Source organism: Sus scrofa, chromosome 2, assembly GCF_000003025.6.
Source record: "Sus scrofa isolate TJ Tabasco breed Duroc chromosome 2, Sscrofa11.1, whole genome shotgun sequence".
Lineage (NCBI taxonomy): Eukaryota > Metazoa > Chordata > Mammalia > Artiodactyla > Suidae > Sus > Sus scrofa.
Genome location: NC_010444.4, coordinates 11214889 through 11233966, shown reverse-complemented (window position 1 = coordinate 11233966; position 19078 = coordinate 11214889). Strand labels below are relative to the sequence as shown.

Sequence of the window (19078 nt, the reverse complement as noted above, 5' to 3'; positions counted from 1 at the left end):
CCAGGTCCTGCCGATTTCCCCAAAAGACTCTACGTGGGGGCTCCTGTTCCCCCGTTGTGGTTAAAGATGAGTTGGCTGGAAGAATGGCTTGACCCACAAATTTTACATTGATCAGTGTTAGCCACTTATAACAACTGGAAGAATCATAATAATGTGGGTTAATATTGGTGGAAGCCACTATAAGGCTCCAGGCACCACGCTAAGTGTTTTGGGTGTATTACACATTTAAATCTCACAAAAATCTAAGAAGCAAATGTTATGATTATACTCATTTTTCAGACAATGAAGTTGAAGCACAGAGAGGGTACATAACGTACCCAAGGTCACAAAGTTTGCAATGTCAAAGGCATGGTATTAAAAGGCAGTATGGCTCCTGATCCCCAGGTTTTCTCTGTACCAACATACCAATGCCTCTTAAACTCTCAGCCTCAGAATCCCTTTACACTCTGAAAAATTATTCAAAACTCCTTACAAATTGATACAATTAACATTTTTATTAAAATAACTATACTTTCCAAAATAAAAAATTAATTTAGCATGGAGAGTGGCACTGATATTTTGCAAATCTTTTTTTAGGTTACTTGACATTCTTTTTATTTTTTTAGCCTTATTAAGTTATAGTTTATATACAAAAAACTGTGCATGTTTAATGTGTGCATATGACCCAATACCATATCCAAGGTACTAAGCATATCCGTCACCTCCAAAATGTCCTTTGTGTTCTTTTGTGGGGTTTTGTTTTAGATTTTTGGTGAAAATGCTTAACATGAGATCTGTCCTTTAAACATATTTTCAAGTGTACAATACTGTATTTATTAACTATATATACTCCGCTGTAGAGCAGATCTCTTAGAATTTACTCACCTCGCATAACAAAAACGCTATACCCATAAATCCCCATGTAACTTGACTGCACATTCAAATCACCTGGGGAACTTTTATTACTAAATCCTAATGCACTGCACAACAAATCAGAATGTGTTGAGAGCTGGATGGACATCAACAGGTTTGAAGATTCCCAGAGATTCCAAAGTAGGGCAAAGTTTGGAAACCATGGCTTCTCTCCAGCTGAATGGAAGACAGGTGGATTCTTAGCTGTTTTTGCATTCGACCTGCTGTAGTGTCTCCTGTTCTACAGCCCATGGAGGATACTGCTGTGAACCCACGCAAAGAGGAAATGAGGTCTTAGTATTGTTATGAAAATTGTTCTGAGGTCACAGACCCCCTCCAAGGGTCTCAAGAACTCCTGGAGGTTCCTGGATCAACTTTGAGAACAGCTGCCTTATGTTATACTGCCTTCCACTCACTGGATACCTGGGAACTACCAGTGATGGGACCTCTCTTGGCTCACTGAATGGTCACGACCGCCCTCAGACACAGATATGACTAGCCTGTCTCACAGTCTCACAGACGTTAACACCAATGTTCAAAGCAGTTCACTTTTCTAAGACCACAAAAGGGAGAGGGACTTAGAACCAGGATTTGAAGTGAGAACCCCCAGCTCCAAATCCCATTTGCCTCTACTCTTCCGGCATAGGAAAACTCAGCACATTCAAAGAAATCAACTAGCATGCTTTCATTTCTGCTATAAGCTGGAAGGAGCAAGGCCTATAGATGCATAAGTGAGGGCAGGGGGGGGGGGGTGCCGTTCCCATGAAAAACACTTGGCAGCTGAGTGAGGTTCTAATGGGTGGTGGCTGAGATATATTTAAGGGTGAGAGGCCTGTCACCTAATAGTAAGGGCTTTTATGTCAGACCTAGATTTAAATGTCCACTTAGCAATTTTTTTTTTTTCAGTCTGTGTTTGCAGCATGCAGAAGTTCCTGGGCTAGGGATCAAACCGAGCCACAGCAGTAACCCAAGCCACAGCAGTGGCAATGCCGAGTCTTTAACTGCTAGGCCACCAGGGAACTCCTAGTTTTGCAATTTCAAGCTAAATGATTTGAACAAATAATTTAATCTTTTGAGCTTTAAATTCCTAACTAAAATGTAATATTAACACCTACCTAATGGGTTTACTGTGAGCTTAAATGAAACATGTGATTCTATTAGTGCTCAGAAATTAATAATCACTTAGAAAATAGTAGGTTTTCTTTAAAATTTATAACTGAAGTTTTTCTTACTATATCTTTACTATGTGACTTTGAGCCAGCTTCCCCCAAAGTTCCCCCTGAACTTTGGTTTCCATAATTATAAAACAGAATCAATACACAGTATGATAGGTGTCATATGGACAGTGCTTAGCATATAAGCATATATTCAACTAATGCTATTTTTTTTTTAGGTAAAGGAGTCCCTCCAAACAGAGAGGAGAGCTCATAAACTATAAAGCTTTAAAGTACTTGAATTTATATTTTCCTTCATAGTAGTTATTTTTATAAATACAATATGGAGATTTTTCCAACTTACAGCAAGTTCTCTTTGCAATAAGATCTTTAGTTTCACCTCTGAGGCACCTGCATCTCCCTTACCAATTCTCTGAAACCAAAACCCTCCAATGCCAGATGATTCTGGGTGTCAACGCCTTGCTGAACAGTTGGGAACCCATCATAATATTCCTGATAATGGGTAGCACTGGGATAACCATCTGGATACGAGATAGAACCACAAAGGACCACTGGCTCTCACAGCACCGCAGAGAACACAGCGGTCAGAGAACATACAGAAAACATTCTGGGGACATACAGATCAAGCGATAGCTGAGTAAGGCAGGGACATGAACGATTATGATGCAGAATGTAGTTCTCATAAGAGAAGCCAGATGTCTCAAGGATTAAAAAAAAAAAAAAAAAAAAGGGCATTAGGAAGTGGAGGGAATAAAAGACAAATTTCTATGACGCAAATATTAGCAATAAAAGGTTAGTTAATAAACTTTAATGCAGACTTTAAAAAGAGATCATCCTTTGGAGAGGGGAAAGATAATGACAAGAGGCTAAATCCAGAGAGAGAAATTTTAAATGTGTCATCGACCTAGTAAAACATGCTCAAATATTATGTGGGGGGGGAGGGGAGAATAAAAGGTGAAATAATGAAAGTTCCACTGACAAATCCAAACTGTAGGAGGATTTCAACACAGTCAAACACTGAAAGGTCAAATCAATCCAAACTGGCAAAGACAAAGTGAAAGTTTATTTATATAAATTAAAATTCAAGGTGACTTGGGAGGAATCAAACATAGAGGCCCTTCAGTGATCTCATGGGCCACAAAAAACAGACTTGCAAATACCCTAAGACATACCTGGGCAAAACAGGGCCTACACAGAGGAAAAACACAACAAACTAGGCAGTGAGACCCCACCCCAATCCTCAGTGATGCCATATGTTCACCAAGTTTGGACCCCACTCTCCTGCTTACTAAGACCAAGGCTCCTAACCACCTATCACCTGGGACTCAAACCTCACAATCATCCACACCTCAGACCCTACCACCAACCACTCAAGCGCCTCAGCAGATACTCAAAGACCCACAACCAGAGTCTTACATGAATGTCAGGACTTTTGTTCCCATGCCTCTCCTCTCTCTAGCATTCATGATAGGTGACTGCAGGGCTTCTACCTGTGCACTCCTGATGAAAGCAAGTTCTCTATTCAAATGACAGCCTGTTCCGCTCATGAGCTACTCCAATGGTGGGGAGATGGCACTGTTCTCTACGTTGCCCCCACATCAGCCTCTCCAGAACGACTTCACCCATTGGTTCCAACCCTCTCGTTCCAAACCATCTAAAAGGAAAAAGAGGCAGAGGGAGAAAGAGCAAAGAGAGGACAGAGAGAGTGAGAGAGAAGATATAAAGGAAGCTCGGGTTCAGCAGTCGGGCTGCCATATTCCAGCCCTGTAGGCAGACAATTACCTAACTACAGCCTGGGTCTCTAATGAAATAAAGAAATGGACAAGAAAGTTTTAAAAAGCAAGAAAAAAATCCAAACTATGAACATAAAGGTTGTATACAGTGGAGCAGGGGGTACAATATCTTTGAGCAAAACTTTCTTAGATTCCTCTCCTAAGTATTTGCTCTCCTGGCCACCAGCTTCCTCAATTTCCTCAGTTGATCTAGCACTGGGCTTGCCAGCCACACCACCCCAGCCCAAACGGAAAAGAGAGAGGACCCAAGGGGTACTAGACAGATGATGGGAAAAGGTGGACTTGTAGTTGTAAAAGTGCTCTTTCTTTTTTTTTTTTTTTTTTTTTTTTTTTTTTTTTTTTGTCTTTTTAGGGCTGCACCCTCAGCATGTGGAGTTTCCCAGGCTAGGGGTCGAATCGGAGCTATAGCTGCTGACCTACACCACAGCCACAGCAACGTGGGATCCAAGCCGCATTTGTGACCTATACCACAGCTCAGGGCAATGCCAGATACTTAGCCCACTGAACAAGGCCAGAGATCAAACCTTTGTCCCCACGGATGCTAGACAGATTCGTTTCCGCTGAGCCACACCTCGGGAACTCCAAAAGTGCTATTTCGATGTACATCCCCAAATGTGGAACTCTTGCCTCAAGCTTCTGGGGACGTGTTCTACTAAATTTTTAACCATTTCTACTAAATTCTACACAAGACATACATGGTCCCACTAGAACCCTCAGTGCAGGCAAATGAGGCTGATCTTTGAGAAGGATACATACAACACCTATTCTTGAAACTCTCTGCATGGATGCCTCCTTCCCACCTACCCACTCCTAAAAGTAATGACAAAAGGTAAAAGTCCTAGCAACCCATCTTGGGAGAATTTCTAGAGCCCTTTTTGCCCTTGGGGACCCACCATCCACACCTGCTTACAGGGTGGGGGCTGCAAAGTTCTTCTAATTAAGGCAGCATAAAGTACGCCTGGCAGTCCCCTGGGATCTTTTTTCAAGAAGTGAAACCTCCTGGTAAGGCAGAAACTTTTTTTTGTATATCCTCTGGCTCTGATTAAGTGTGTATTAAACTAAAGCAATTAGGGTGAAGCCCAAGGTGGCAGAAGTCACTGATTTCCTGTCACCTGGTATCTATCAGAGATCCTAGGCCTGGCCCATCTCACTCACCCGCTGGGCACTGCTCGCTTCCAAACTGAACTCAGCAGCAAGCATCTACACCAGCCCTTGAGCCTTAAGACCTTGGAGACTCAGGTAAGGAATCAATTTGCTTTGTTTATGTGACTAAAAGGGAGCGGCAGATAAGGCGTAGGATGGTCTTAGAGACTGGAGATTCTCGGTTTGAATTCTAGGGCTTCCCTGATCGGGTATTCTGATAGTGTCATCATTTGAGAAGGGGCCCATGACACTGAGGCTTGCTGCCCACCTACTGCTTTAACCACTCACTCTCTCTCTCACGAATGATAATGGCCATCAACTGGGAGTCAATCTACAAAAGCATCAGATTGCAGCATGTAGACTAAAGCTTGGCTACTCACCTGCTGGGCTCAGTGAGACCTGAGCTCTACCATCTACAAGCCATAGAACCTCAGGCAAGGTATTAAACCTCTCTTCCTCAGTTGCCTCATCTATAAGATGGGGGCAATAGTAACAGTCACTGCATTATGAAGAGTAAATAAGCTAGATCTGGAAGCTCTTAGAGCTGGCTTGTACCAAATAGGAAGACAACTGGTCAAGGCTATAATGAAAATAACTCCATCTCGCTTTATATACTTCTTCCTCCAAAGATAAACTACTAAATGTGAACACTACTAAATGTTGTTAAGCCTCTCAGGCTAATATTTTCTGGATGGGATTGGTGGACACTAAACCAAGCACAAAATCCGGCCCCAAATCCATCACAGAAGTCTAGACAAAGATGACTTTTAACCCCGACATCACTGTTTCCTGAAACCAGCATATAAGGTTCCTTTTCTGTTTTTCATAAAATGGCTTGATCTCACGGATCTTCAAGTGAGGTGAAGCATCACCTTTTGGTCCAAGATCCTGAGCATTTGTAAACTTCCCCAGAGGAAGTAGTTCAGTTTACTGTTTACTGAGCTCATAATACATAGGAAAACAGGTTCCCTAGGTAATCCCAGTAGGGCATTGCTTAAAGGAATTTACATTCCACTAGAGGAAATTAACAACACGACAGGAGAAGGAAAACCCTTGGTGACAAGTAAGGAATGCAAAGAGCTATAGGCTCTGAAGGAGAATTCCTTGCCAGGAAGAGACTCAGGTGATATGAATGTCTGATGGGCAGTTGGCCTGAACGTGAAGGGGGAGGGGGTGGGAGGAGAAGCATGTCAAAGGTGAGAAGGTTGAAAGAAGAAGGCAGGAGCCTTGTCCAGACCAATGGCTCCGGTGGGGAGTAGTGGGGTCTGAGCTTAAGAAACTATGCAGAGGCTGGGAGGGGCCAGGTGAAGGGTTTCTCTGGCAGGTAATGACAGATCAGGGGTGAGTTCAAGTTCAGGGAGAGTGTAACTTCAGCAGGGATTTGGGGAGTCTGATCTAGCAGCCTTGCAGAGGATAGATTAGAAAAGATGGGATGGAAGGCAGCAAGACAAGCTTTCTGTGCTAAACCAGGAGGGGAAATGAGAGGAGAGGAAATGAGAATCAAAGTGCCATGAGGGTGGCACTGAAGTAAAAAAAAAAAAAAAGTGTGCACCTGCAAAATAAGATACTTTACAGGGGGAGAGATGGCATGACTTGGCCATTGGTTCCACGTGGAAGATGGAGGAGCCAGAGAGGAATATGGTTCCAACTTTTTAAGCCTAGGTGACAGGGAAACAGACACGAAGCCACCTGAGGGAGGACGCCTGGCACACAATCTCTGAAGAGATCAGGTTCAACTGAGTAGCTCTGGCAGGACCTAGCTGCCAAGAGTCAAGGAGTGAGTGAGTGGTGAGGAAGTGGAGGAAGAAGGTGGTACCTAAGCTTTTAAGAAGCCGGGGGTGCAGGGATGGAGACTGGGCAGTGGTTGGGACAGTTTAAGAAATGGGGCTTTGGAACTGGGGGAAATGCAGCACATTTTAATCATAAAAAATTTCCAGTAATAATAATAATTTTTTGAGAATTTATAGTTTATAAATTGTAAATTATCTCACGTTCTCCAAACAATACTCTGAATAGAGAGATCAGACCCTAAAGGTAGAAAGCAACCAAGCTGGGGCAAGCTCTTTCCGATACATACCACCACAAGCAGAGTAAGACTGAAGAAGCAGTTTCTTTGAAGGACTGACATCTTGGTGGAGGGAGACGGTGGAGGAGCACAGTCCGAGAGGAAGGAAGTAAGAACATTCTTCCTCAGAGATAAGCGCACAGGAGGCCACAAGGGATAAAAATGCAAAACTATTCTGAGTGGCAAAGGAGGAAGTTGAGGTAACAAAAGCTAGGCAGCTTTGAACTTCTCAGTAAAGGATGGAATTACTGGACCTAAAAGTCATTATTCAAACCAAAACCCATAAAGGCTATGAGATCTGTCTTCTTCAGTGGATAGACACAGAAACAGTGGTGCCTTTAAAAATCAACAGAGATTTGCAGAAGTTGTTATAATAAAATGGAGCAGTGTCTGATAAACTGAGTTACGATTTCATAGTTCAGTGAGAAGAAAATTCTATTATGGTCACATTTTGACCAATGTGGTCACTAACCACTACAAGGGTAATCAACTAGTCATTGAGCATAACTTCATGTTGGAAAACACCCAGTTGGAGCAAAGAGTCATTGTGAACAATTAAATTTAAAAAAATGTATAGGATAAGGCTACAAGAATCTACAATATCCTTAAGAGTGTGTGTTGGAGTTCTCAAACGGCACAGCAGGTTAAGGATCCAATGTTGTCACTGTTGTGGCTCAGGTCGCTGCTGTGGTTTAAGTGCCGGCCCTGGAACTTCTACAAGCTGCGGGCATAGCCAAAAAAAAAAAAAAAAAAAAAAAAAATCTGTAATTTAGTTTTACATAGTCCCATAGAATGAAAAATTTCTTTACCCAATCAGTCTACAACCACCTGATGGGTGCGTGTGCGCGCGCGAGTGTGTGTGTGTGTGTGTGTGTGTGTGTGATTATATATAAGGAGAGATTATCTCCCTGAAAAATGAAGTAATATATAGAAACAAGCATGTTTGTGTTTATAAATTACTATTTTACAATAATATATGTTGAAGACTTAGTAGAAATGTAGTTGCCATAGGAGACATCACTTTATTTTTTTTTAATTTTTTTTTTTTTGCTTTTTTAAGCCCGTACCCATGGCATACGGAAGTTCCCAGGCCAGGGGTCGAATTGCCAGCCTATACCACAGCCACAGCCACACGGATTCTTAACCCACTGAGCGAGACCAGGGACTGAACCCCATCCTCATGGATACCAGTAGGGTTCATTACCGCTGAGCCACAATGAGAACTCCGTGAGATATCATTTTAAAAGAAATAAAATATTCCCCTCCAGTGGTCATTTCTGCCATTAGTCATTGCAGACACAGCCTGATTAGGATTTGTTTACCTGAAAGCTTTACCCTACCAATAATACAGACACAGCTTTAGGCAGGTGGAAAATAGGAGAAATTAAAACAGGGATGGTCTAGTCACCTCCTTCTGCCCTAATAACTGATGACCTCTGCTCTTTAAGTTGTCCTTATTAAATGAATCCTGGAGATGGATATGGTGACTCTCAGCTCATTTTGTACTTACCACGGGGAAAGTAATTAACCTCTCAGAACCCCCATTTCCACACTTGCAAAGTGACAAAGTGCCCATTTAGTAAGGAAGGTGTGGGTAGAGCTGGGACTGGATACACAACCCTCCTGGCACAGAGTGAGCTCAGTGAATGACTCTATCCATGTGCTCCAACCCAGCGGGCAGCAGAAAGAGCACCAGGGTGTTCTCGTTGTGGCTCAGTGCAAACGAATCTGACTGGCATCTATGAGGACACGGGTTTGATCCCTGGCCTCACTCAGTGGGTTCAGGATCCATCGTTGCATGATCTGTGGTGTAGCTCACAGACGCCACTTGGATCTGTGTTGCCGTGGTGTAGGCTGGCAGCTACAGCTCTGATTCGACCCCTAGCCTGGGAACCTCCTGATGCCGTGGGTGCGGCCCTAAAAAAGAAAAAAAGAGACAAAAAATAAAAAGAAAAAAGGAAGAAAGAGCATCAGCCTCAGAGGCCTGGAGTCTGCCTTCTGGTTTGGTGCCGTCATTGAGTGGAAGGTCTTTAACAAAGCACACCCCATCCATGGGCTATAGTTTCCTCATTTGTAAAATGAACAGAAAGGTTTCTGAGGTTCTTACTGGCCCTAAAAATTCTCCCTGGTGACCAGAATCAGTCTGTAAACTCCTTAGTGGTCTCTATTAGTGTATTACCTTTCGGTGGTAGCCCTGTGAGGTGGTTTGGGGTGCAAAGCAGGTCTCTAGGACCACATGACAGCTGGTAATCCTGAGCTGGGGCAAAATCAACGTGAAGCGCCTACAGCCTCCTCTCTTCCCCTTTAGCCACAGCCCAGAAAGATATTCTGTTTTCAGCTGGTTTATAGGCATCCAAACTGCACATCTGTTTGAAGGAGATGGAAAAGACTGATAAATGAAAGGCTGAATTCCTATTCCCCAAGGAGGACAAAGCAGCCTGGTACCACAGATACCTTGTCAGCTAGGTCAATGCTCTCATTTTTAAAGTCTGATGGTCATGTAACTTTGAACAGGTTACCTAACTTCTCCACGCCATTGTTTTCCTTTCTACAAAACAGGGGCAATGGTTCATCCCTTTTCTACACTCTGAGGCTCAGATGAGATGCCAGATGAGAAATATCTCTGTTACCAGAAAGTGGGTATAGATGTAAGGCCTGGGATACTCCCAAGCACCTGTCCTACAGCACACCTTCGGGTGCCCGGCCCTGTGTGCCTTCAGGAAGACAAGCAAGCTGGACAGACAGCCTTGGTCGCCAAGGCCTCTTACATGACTTACAGTCAATAAAGACAAGACCATGGAGTTCCCTGGTGGCTCGGTGGGTTAAGGATCTGGCATGACACTAGTGTGGCTAGGGTCACTGCTGTGGCATGGGTTGGATCCTTGATGTGGGTTCGACCCCTCGCCTGAGAACTTCGTGTGCCTTGAAAATGGCCAAAAAAAACCAAAAAACAAAAAACAAAATAACCAAGACCAAAGTTGTGTCCCTAAAGAGAAATTTCCGGGGCCCAGGAAAGACCCAATAGAATTCATGTAAGTAAATGAGATAAAGAAATGAATACCAAAGAGAATCATAAGATGAAGAGTTGAACAGTCTTAAAATTTTAGAGCTGGAAAGGGACATTTCTATTTAAAAATGAATATATCAGGAATCCTAACAACAAATAGTATTTACTACTTTCTCCCTGTGTACCAGGCAGTTACGCATATGTTAACTTACTTATTTCTCACATGTCTGTGAAAGGGGGAATTCTCTCATTTTTCAGATGGAAAAAAAATAGAAACTAATACCCACAAAGGTATTATAATATAAAGTAATATAAAGAACAAGAACATCAGAAAAAGTAGCTAATAATTTTTCAGACATGGGTGCTTCACAAACATTTACTTTTTCAATAATACTTAGGAAAAACTACTAAATCTGGACATAATTTTAAATACTGAACAGGGGAGACAAGGTTTCTGCTTTGACAGAATTTATATTCTAAGAGTTCCCATTGTGGCTCAGCTGATTAAGTACCCAACTAGCATCCCTGAGGATGCAGGTGCGATCCCTGGCCTCATTCAGTGGGTTAAGGAGCCAGTGTTGCTGCAAGCTGCGGCATAGACTGCAGATGTGGCTCAGATCCCGAGTTGCTGTGGCTGTGGCGTAGGCTGGCAGCTGCAGCTCCAATTCGACCCCTAGTCTGGAAAGTTCCATATGCTGCAAGTGTGCTTCTAAAAAAGAAAAAAAAAAGAATACTGGCAGGGATCCTCGAGCCCACATATTCTTGCCTGAGACGCCCTTCTGGGTCCTCAGAACTCACCAGCAGGCCTTGCCTCAGGCCCAAAGCCACTAGGAAGAGGCTGTGACTGCCACCAGTGACACCCACTGAGAGAATACAGACGGAAGCATTCAGATGCATGACCAGATAAGAGACTGCTGAAAACCCTGTCCTCTCTCCTCAGTTATGTTTTGTTTTATTTTTAGGAGTTTTGAGGGTGAAATGACGACGCCCAGAAACTCAATGATTGGAGCTTTCCCAGCAGATCCTGTGAAAGGTCCCATTGCCATGCAACCTGTCCCCAAACTAATTCCCAGGAGGGTGCCTTCGATGGTGGCCCTACACAAAGCTTCTTCATGAGGGAATCTAAGGCTTTGGGGGTAAGTCAGGTGCCTTCCATTCTACATCCTAGGGATCCCCTGGCCTAAGAAGCAGATGCCGTAGGCCAGGTATGGAATTCAATCCAACCTGAAGGCATCTGATCCAACCTGAGGTGTTCTTTGTGTCTGACACAGTGGCCCAAATCAGGGATGTAGAGAGAAATCGCCACGGTGAAATCGCCATGGTGTGCCCTGTCTTGATTTTGAGGCTTACGTAGTTAGGGGCCTCCCCTCCCAGTTCGCCACAGCATCCCAGGTATACCTGCCTTGGAAATGGCCCAGGTGGTGGGGAAAATGGATCTGAACAAGACAGAGGTCCTGGCGCCTTCACGGTCTGCTCTGGGCGTTTTACATAGCCACACCCAGGTCGGGAGCCAGCGCGTGCAGCCTCACCCTCTCTCTCTGACTTGATGATAAGGTTGGTTGACCCATCGGTGCCCTGTTCTCTCCACAGGCTGTCCAGATCATGAACGGGCTCTTCCACATGACCCTGGGCAGCCTCCTGTTGTTCCACATGGAGGTCTATGCACCCATCTGTGTAACTTTGTGGTACCCTCTCTGGGGAGGCCTTCTGGTGAGTAAAAACAACCAACCATTGGGGGAGGATGCAGACAAAAGTTTTTTTTTTTAAATCACAGACATATACCAGATTATTTCTAAAGAGCAGATTAACTCCAAAGAGCAATTCCATAAATTAAAAAAAAAAAAAAAAGCAAGGAAGGAAAACTAAAAAAACTTTTAAATTTACAGTGTGAGTACTAACTGAAACAGAAATATGAGTTCTGCCTCTGGTCTTATATTCCTCATCACAGCTCCCAGTTAGTTGAAAAAGGCATGGATTGAAGGTGCTTGAGCCTGAATAATGGAGAAATAGGACTGCTGAAAAAAATGAATGAATCCAGGAAAAATGGCTGGGTAGTTTAGTGAAAGTGGTTGAGGGTGTGGCTAGATTTTTTACAACTAGTTCTTGCGATGCTAAAAAATGATCTCCCCCTCTGCTGCTTCTCCCACCTCTCCCCACCCCCTTTCCCACCCACTACCTCTCTTTTTACAGTATATCATTTCTGGATCATTCCTGGCAGCAGCGGAGAAAAGCCCCAGGAAGAGTTTGGCAAGTAATCGTATGTCCTTCTTTCCCACACATCAGAGAAGGATCCATTTTCTCAGCTGAAAACAAGGATCCTTGAAGACCTCTGGAGTCACAGGAGCACTGAGTTTTCTCTTAGCCCTAAAAAGCAAAGGATCCTCTGCGATGCTGCTGTGATTTGATTCATAAAAACTATGGACGTGAGATCTACCCGAAACATGTCCGTGAAAACAGGGTTGAAGGCACATGGATGAAAAGCATACTCATGGTCTTAGGAATGAGATGCTGTCTACAAAAGCTGTGCCACTTCTCTCAGACCAGCATTTAGCAAGACTGTGTAACCAAGGCTGTGATTGGCTCATGTCCTAGCTAACCTTGAGCTGTAACCTCAAACAAGTCAGTCTACCGCTATGTACCTCTGTGTTTTCACCTAAACACGGAAATAACAGTCCTTGCTACCATATGCAATTGTCCTGAGAATAAAATGGACTAATATATATATATATATATACACACACACACATGAAGGCGACTCAGAGTCCGTAAAGGGCTACTGTGCTCTCATTCATATAACCTCCTGGGACACGTTCACACCTAGAAGGAACTCCTCATTTCGGCGCGGGTCAAGAGCTTATCAGCAAGCTTCCTCCTTCAACTTTTTTACACTTACCAAGCTGTAACTAATTCGAGTCATTTCCAAAGTCAGTGAGGGACCGAGACGACTGAGAGGGCTCTCTCTAGAGGTGTTCTGATAAACTCAGTTTAGGGGGGGAAAAAAACCAAAACTGTTTATGGAAATCAAGTTGTAGTTACTCTCCAAATACAGCCAGTCCTACTGACTTGCCATCTGTAAGTCATATGACCAGGGGTGAAATATGTGTGTCTTAAGGTAATTGTCAATGACTCCTTGCCATTATATGGTCCTTATCACATAGACCTTCCCGTTTCAACCTTTTATCATCCCCGGCAAAGTAGAACATTCACACTGACATATGCTCTTCTTACCTATGCTACCCAGAGACATCAGCCCTAACTGTGTTCTGAAAGATGGTTCACCGGGACTGATTGCAACTTATATCAATAGGAAGCAGGTGTCACTATTTGCTTGCGATGAAGACACAGACCTAGACGGTCCTATCTGCTCTTTTCTTATCTATATACACAGAACCATCCTGCTTCACTGTGATAGAAGAACCTCCTTCTCTCTTTTCCTTCTCTCTTCTGATGCAGAAAGATATAATCTGAATACGATTTATCTCCATTTATTCAACAATTGTGTACTGAACACCTCCTAGGATGGTGGCAATGACAGTGAAGGGAAATACAGGGATCACTCCTAGAATATCTTGTTGATAAACTGGCTGGATGCTGGTGGCATAAATGACATGGGGAAGATGGAGAAAGAAACATATGGAGACTTGAAGGTTTTTTATTTTACAGAGACAAGGAGATTAAAAACAACAGAGAGAAGCAGGATTTAGTATGATTTGGGTGTAGTACCTTTTTGAGTCAGGGGAATAGGATCTGTAATTCTTTCCCAGTTTATATTCTGCAGCTGGGAATTGATCTCAGTTAATAAATCTTTACATCTCTATTTCAGGTCAAAGCAAGGATGGTAATGAACTCATTGAGCCTCTTTGCTGCTATTTCCGGAATAATTTTTTTGATCATGGACATATTTAATATTACTATTTCCCATTTTTTAAAATGGAGAATCTGAACCTTATTAAAACTCCCACGCCTTATATTAACATATACGACTGTGAACCAGCTAACCTCGCTGAGAAAAACTCTCTATCTATGCGATACTGTGAAAGCATGCGAGCTGTGTTCTTGGTAAGTGTGAAACTGGATTTACTTTCAGGGAGGAGGTATGGCATTTTTCTTCTCCACTCTGGATCCAGACTGTCTGTTGCTGCTACTTGTTGCCTATATGTCTTTGAGCAAGAACTTTAACCACACTGTGTCTCAATTTCTTCAGCTGTAAAATGGGGACGGTAACAGTATAGTGCTGTTTGGAGGGATGAGTTAATACATGCAAAGCACTTAGAGCAGTGCCTGGTACATAGAAAGTGCTACTTAACTGTTTGCTCAAACATTTATTATTATTATTAATGAAATTAACATTTATTATTATTACTATTTTAAGATGGACAATGAAGAACATAAGTTGCAATGAATATCTTTTGCCTTAAGGAGATTTTAGTGTTTTTGAACTTGAAGGGAAAAAAAATGAATCTGCCAAGTACGGAGAGGTTTTCTTGGTCTGATATATACTACCTGAAGCTGGATACAATTTAATTTGGGACTCAGTAATTGTTCTTGCCTACACAGAATTGATTCTTCACTACTGCCTTACTTTCTGTCAGCAACATGTACTAACTATCCTGTGTGCCAGGAGTTTTCTAAGAGTTAGGGTTGGTTATACAGATACTAGTAGTTCTCTCAGTCATTATTCCCACAAAAAAATAATTTTTTTACATGCTACAGTTTATCTCTCTGATTTTTTTTTATTTTTTAAAAAACAGTATGGTTGATTGGCAATGTTGTGCCAAGTTCTGCTGTACAGCAAAGTGACCCAGTCATACATACACATACGTCCCTTTGCTTGTATTATCTTCCATCACAGTCTACCCCAAGAGACTGGCTATCAGAACTAATCTTTTAATCACTTAATTTTAGTCACTGGTCCTTTACTGAGCACCAATCACCTTCTTACATTTTCACCCTCATTTTTCTATTCCTCAGAGCACTTTTGCAGTGATGCTGATCTTTGCCTTCCTCCAGAAATTTGTGACAGCTGGCACGGTTGAAAATGAATGGAAAAAAATGTGCTCCAGACCCAAAGCTGTAAGTAGTGGTCATGCTGCTCACAACCTCCCTCTAGGAAAATCACACCTACAAAGGATTCTATATGGCGAGTGTAACCTGACAAGTCTTTGCAACTGGGAGCATCATGAAAAATGATCATGGCATATTTCTGGAAAGCAGAAACTACCAGTAATGGGGGGAAATGTCAAAAGTTTAAAGATTAGACAAAGGGGGATTCCCCATCATGGATCAGTGGAAATGAATCTGACCAGTATCCATGAGGACACAGGTTCAATCCCTGGCCTTGCTCAGTGGGTTCAGGATCTGGCGTTGCCGTAAGCTGTGGTGTAGGTCACAGACATGGCTCGGATTGCTGTGGCTGTGGTGTGGGCCAGCAGCTGTAGCTCTGATTCGACCCCTAGCCTGGGACCCTCCACATGCCGTGGATATGCTCCTCCCTCCCCACAAAAAAAAAAGGTTAAACAAAGGATCCAGTTCTATGACATGCGCATCCTCTTACAAACCTTGAGTTAAGCTTCATTCAGTCATCCTTCTTGATTTCAAGATTCCATAGCTGATTTATAAAAGCAGGATGGATGAAGACTGAAGGCCGATTAAAGCCACTAGTTCTTCTACTTCATTTCTCAGTATTCCCTTCTTCAGTGCCCTTTCCATCTAATCCCTCTTCCAAAACAAGAGGTTCAAAGAGGCTCCACAGTTGGGAGATATGAATATCCCACACAGAACATTAACTTTGGAAGAGAATTTAGAAATCATCGTGAATTCCTTCTGTTTGCAAATGAGAAGATAGGATTAGCGAGAGAAAACTACTTTCCCAAGTACATTTCCAATAAAGGCCAATCAAAACTACAATCTAAATTCCTCTACTGTACTATGTGATTATTCAAAAAAAGTGGCAAAATTGGCTGGCCTTGAGAAAGAGCCTTGATAAGTGAGTTGATAAGGACCTGTGCACCTAGGAAAGCAATCCTGGTACCTGGAAGCACAGAGAAAATGGCATAGCATAAAAACTAGGAGGTATTTTATATTTGTATAGATTATTGAGAAATGTGCCAATGATGAAGGTCAAGAAAACTTTGTTCGATTTTGTGTTCTAGAATGTGGTTCTCCTGTCGGCTGAAGAAAAAAAAGAACAGGCCATTGAAATAAAAGAAGAAGTAGTCGAGCAGACTGAAATACCTTCCCAACCAAAGAATGAAGAAGAGATTGAAATTATTCCAGTCCAAGAAGAAGAAGAAGAAGAAGAAGAAGAAACAGAAATAAACTTTCCAGAGCCTCCCCAAGATGAGGAATCTTCACCAATAGAAAACGACAGTGCCCCTTAAACTATTTTTTTTTCTATTTTATGTTTCCTCTTCTTTTAAGCATTAGTGCCTGCAGCTTACAAGAGACATACTTGCCCCTATTTCTGGAGGCACTTTGCATGTATCCTCCATGTCTCTCTCTGGTCTTTGCATGGAGTGGCCACAGCTCCCTTCTCCCGCCCTCATTGAGAGTATGATTATAGGCCATTGTAGCAGGTTGTGTCGTCATGCTTCTTGTTTAGGGCAGCTTTCTTACATTTAAAAAAAAGGGGGGGGGCGCTGAATAAGGGCTGCAGTATATGATTTGGATAAGGTCTAGTAGTAGCAAGATTAGCAGTAGTAGTTTTGTTTTTTGTTTTTTGTTTTTTTCATTTCTTCCCCCTGCAGTGGGAAGACTCCACATCAGATGAAAAATATAAGCGACTGCTCCATGCCATCTCTAAACTATCTTTAGTTCCTTCCACATCTACATTTTTCATGGAGTCTCTTTTGCACCACTATTTTCAGGAAAGTAAAAAAATAATAATAATGAGGTCCAATAAAGAACCTATGCCATCTATTTTTTTGTGGGGTTGACATTATGTGGCTCCCACACCACATCAGGGGGGCACTAAGTGGCCAGCCCTCAGCCCTGTCTTCATACAAACAGCACCTCTTATATATGGACACATATCTGTATGCGTTAACTTTCCCTAACATATGCTCTAGGCTCTTGGTTGCACTGTCTACCTACTTTTAGCCTTTAGAGAAGACAAGAAAGAATGAAAGAAAAAAATGCCATAATGAGCCCCCAAATCATAAATGATAATCAATACTTGTATCTGTAAAATATTTTCTAGTTCACATAGTATTTTTTCAAATAATTGCAATTGATCTTCCATGATCAAGGAAAAAAAAAATACCCTACCCCTATTTACAAATGTTCAAAGAGGCTACATAACTCATAAGAAAGTAAAGGTAGTTTGTCAATGGTCACAGCCAGGAATCTTGAGAGCCTCGTTTCATACCCAGATCTTCTTACTCAAATGCTATCCTGTCTGAAATAACCAAACTGCCTATCTGATGTCTGCATAAACTACTACAGGTTTCATCAAGCACCTACTCTCTGATCAGCATGAAACAGGTGTTGAGAGACACAAAATTGTTAGCGATCAGGTTTTTACCCATTGGTAACAAAAAGACTTAGACCTTCAAAAAGCATTAATATATAATAAGCTGACAGAGTATATAATGCAGACACTAAGAGCTACAGACATTCTGAGAAAGAGAATCATGCTTGGAAATAACATAATCACTTACAAGGCCAAACGTTAGGGAATAGCCGCCCCACTTGTCAATTCTTGTTCATGCTTCAAGATACAGTATCCTACATAGAAAGAATGCTAACCTAGGAAGATGTCGCTGTAATCGATCAACTGCATTTGAGCACTTGTGATCTGTTGAGTGCCACCAGATCCTGCCAGGTGTATAGACATCCTAAGTTCCACTCCCTGGGAAATTTCCACTTTGCTATGGACCCCCAGCAGAAGATATTTCTTGTGACTCGAAAAAAAAGGGGTGGAAGATTTCTTTGTCTATGTAAAGTCCTAAAAAATGGCTTTAAATGAATAAAACAATGTGTGTTCTTGTCTGCAACAGATGATTTTGTCACGGTGTTTCCCTAATTTTCTTTACTCTTGTAACAGGTTTGACCACAGGAGGCTCCTACAGCCTTAAGATCATATTCACATAACCGCGACCTGGGTTTGAACTGTAAGATTTCAGGACATCAAATATTCATGTCAACATATTCCTACACACACACATACATTCTCAAGGAGATTTCCATGGAATGGGACATTAATAATGTATTCCTCCCTGTCTGCACTCCAGAACGTGACTGGAATATCTGCAGGTGGACCAGGCCCAGGCCCTGCCTTGGACTTGGGGAACACGAAGAGAATGTGGCCATGGCAGGTTCAATGCAAAATTCCGTGAGAAAACCCTCAAAAGAGACACGATTGTATTTCTATCTCATTTTCTTTCCACTTCTGAAATATCTCTGAGGATCCCTCTCCAAACCCACGGTTTCCTTAAGAATTTTAATTTATTTTATTCACTTTCATGATTTCAAATAATTACTTCTTACTGACCTCACATAACTCTTTATGAGACACTGTTGATGTCTGCGCTTAAAAAAAGAATGAAAATCCTTGCTATGCACAAGTGACAGTGTTCAGTCTCCTGAAATATACATGTAACCAAGTCACTGTACTGTACAGCAGAAATTAGCACAACACTGAAAACCAACTATAATTTAAAAAAAAATGAGGCATAGGAAGGTCTAAGAGAATCGGGGGGTGGGGGGAAGGAAAATCCTTGCTATGTCCCCACTTATCCCTAGGGCAATTTCTTCATAATAGGGTGTGTGACCACCCCAGTTTTCCTGGAGTGAGAGATTTCCTGGGATGCAGGACTTTCAGTGCTAAAAACCAGATAGTCCAAACCAGGATAGTGGATTGTCCTAGTTCAATACATAATTTTACCCAGCTGCAATCACTGCATATTCTAATCTTTTTATACTTTTTTTATATCATAAAGATGTTTCTTGGAGTTCCCGTCGTGGCACAGTGGTTAATGAATCTGACTAGAAACCATGAGGTTGT

At 42.2% G+C, this 19078-nt stretch overlaps 2 protein-coding genes across 2 annotated transcripts in view; one reads left to right on the top strand and one right to left on the bottom strand.

Annotated features, from left to right (window-relative positions):
• MS4A4A (membrane spanning 4-domains A4A) overlaps positions 1–7821 on the bottom strand; it is a 141888-nt gene extending 134067 nt beyond the window's left edge. The window contains exon 1 of the mRNA XM_021082971.1: positions 7080–7821. The gene's annotated coding sequence lies outside the window, so the exon portion shown is untranslated. The remainder of the gene's footprint in view (positions 1–7079) is intronic.
• Positions 4907–17729, top strand: MS4A1 (membrane spanning 4-domains A1). The gene is given in 9 exon segments (NM_001243394.1): positions 4907–5098; positions 11037–11165; positions 11168–11210; positions 11665–11784; positions 12265–12321; positions 13898–13999; positions 14002–14133; positions 15046–15147; positions 16227–17729. Coding segments are annotated over 8 exon segments (897 nt in total). The 5' UTR covers positions 4907–5098; positions 11037–11052; the 3' UTR covers positions 16455–17729.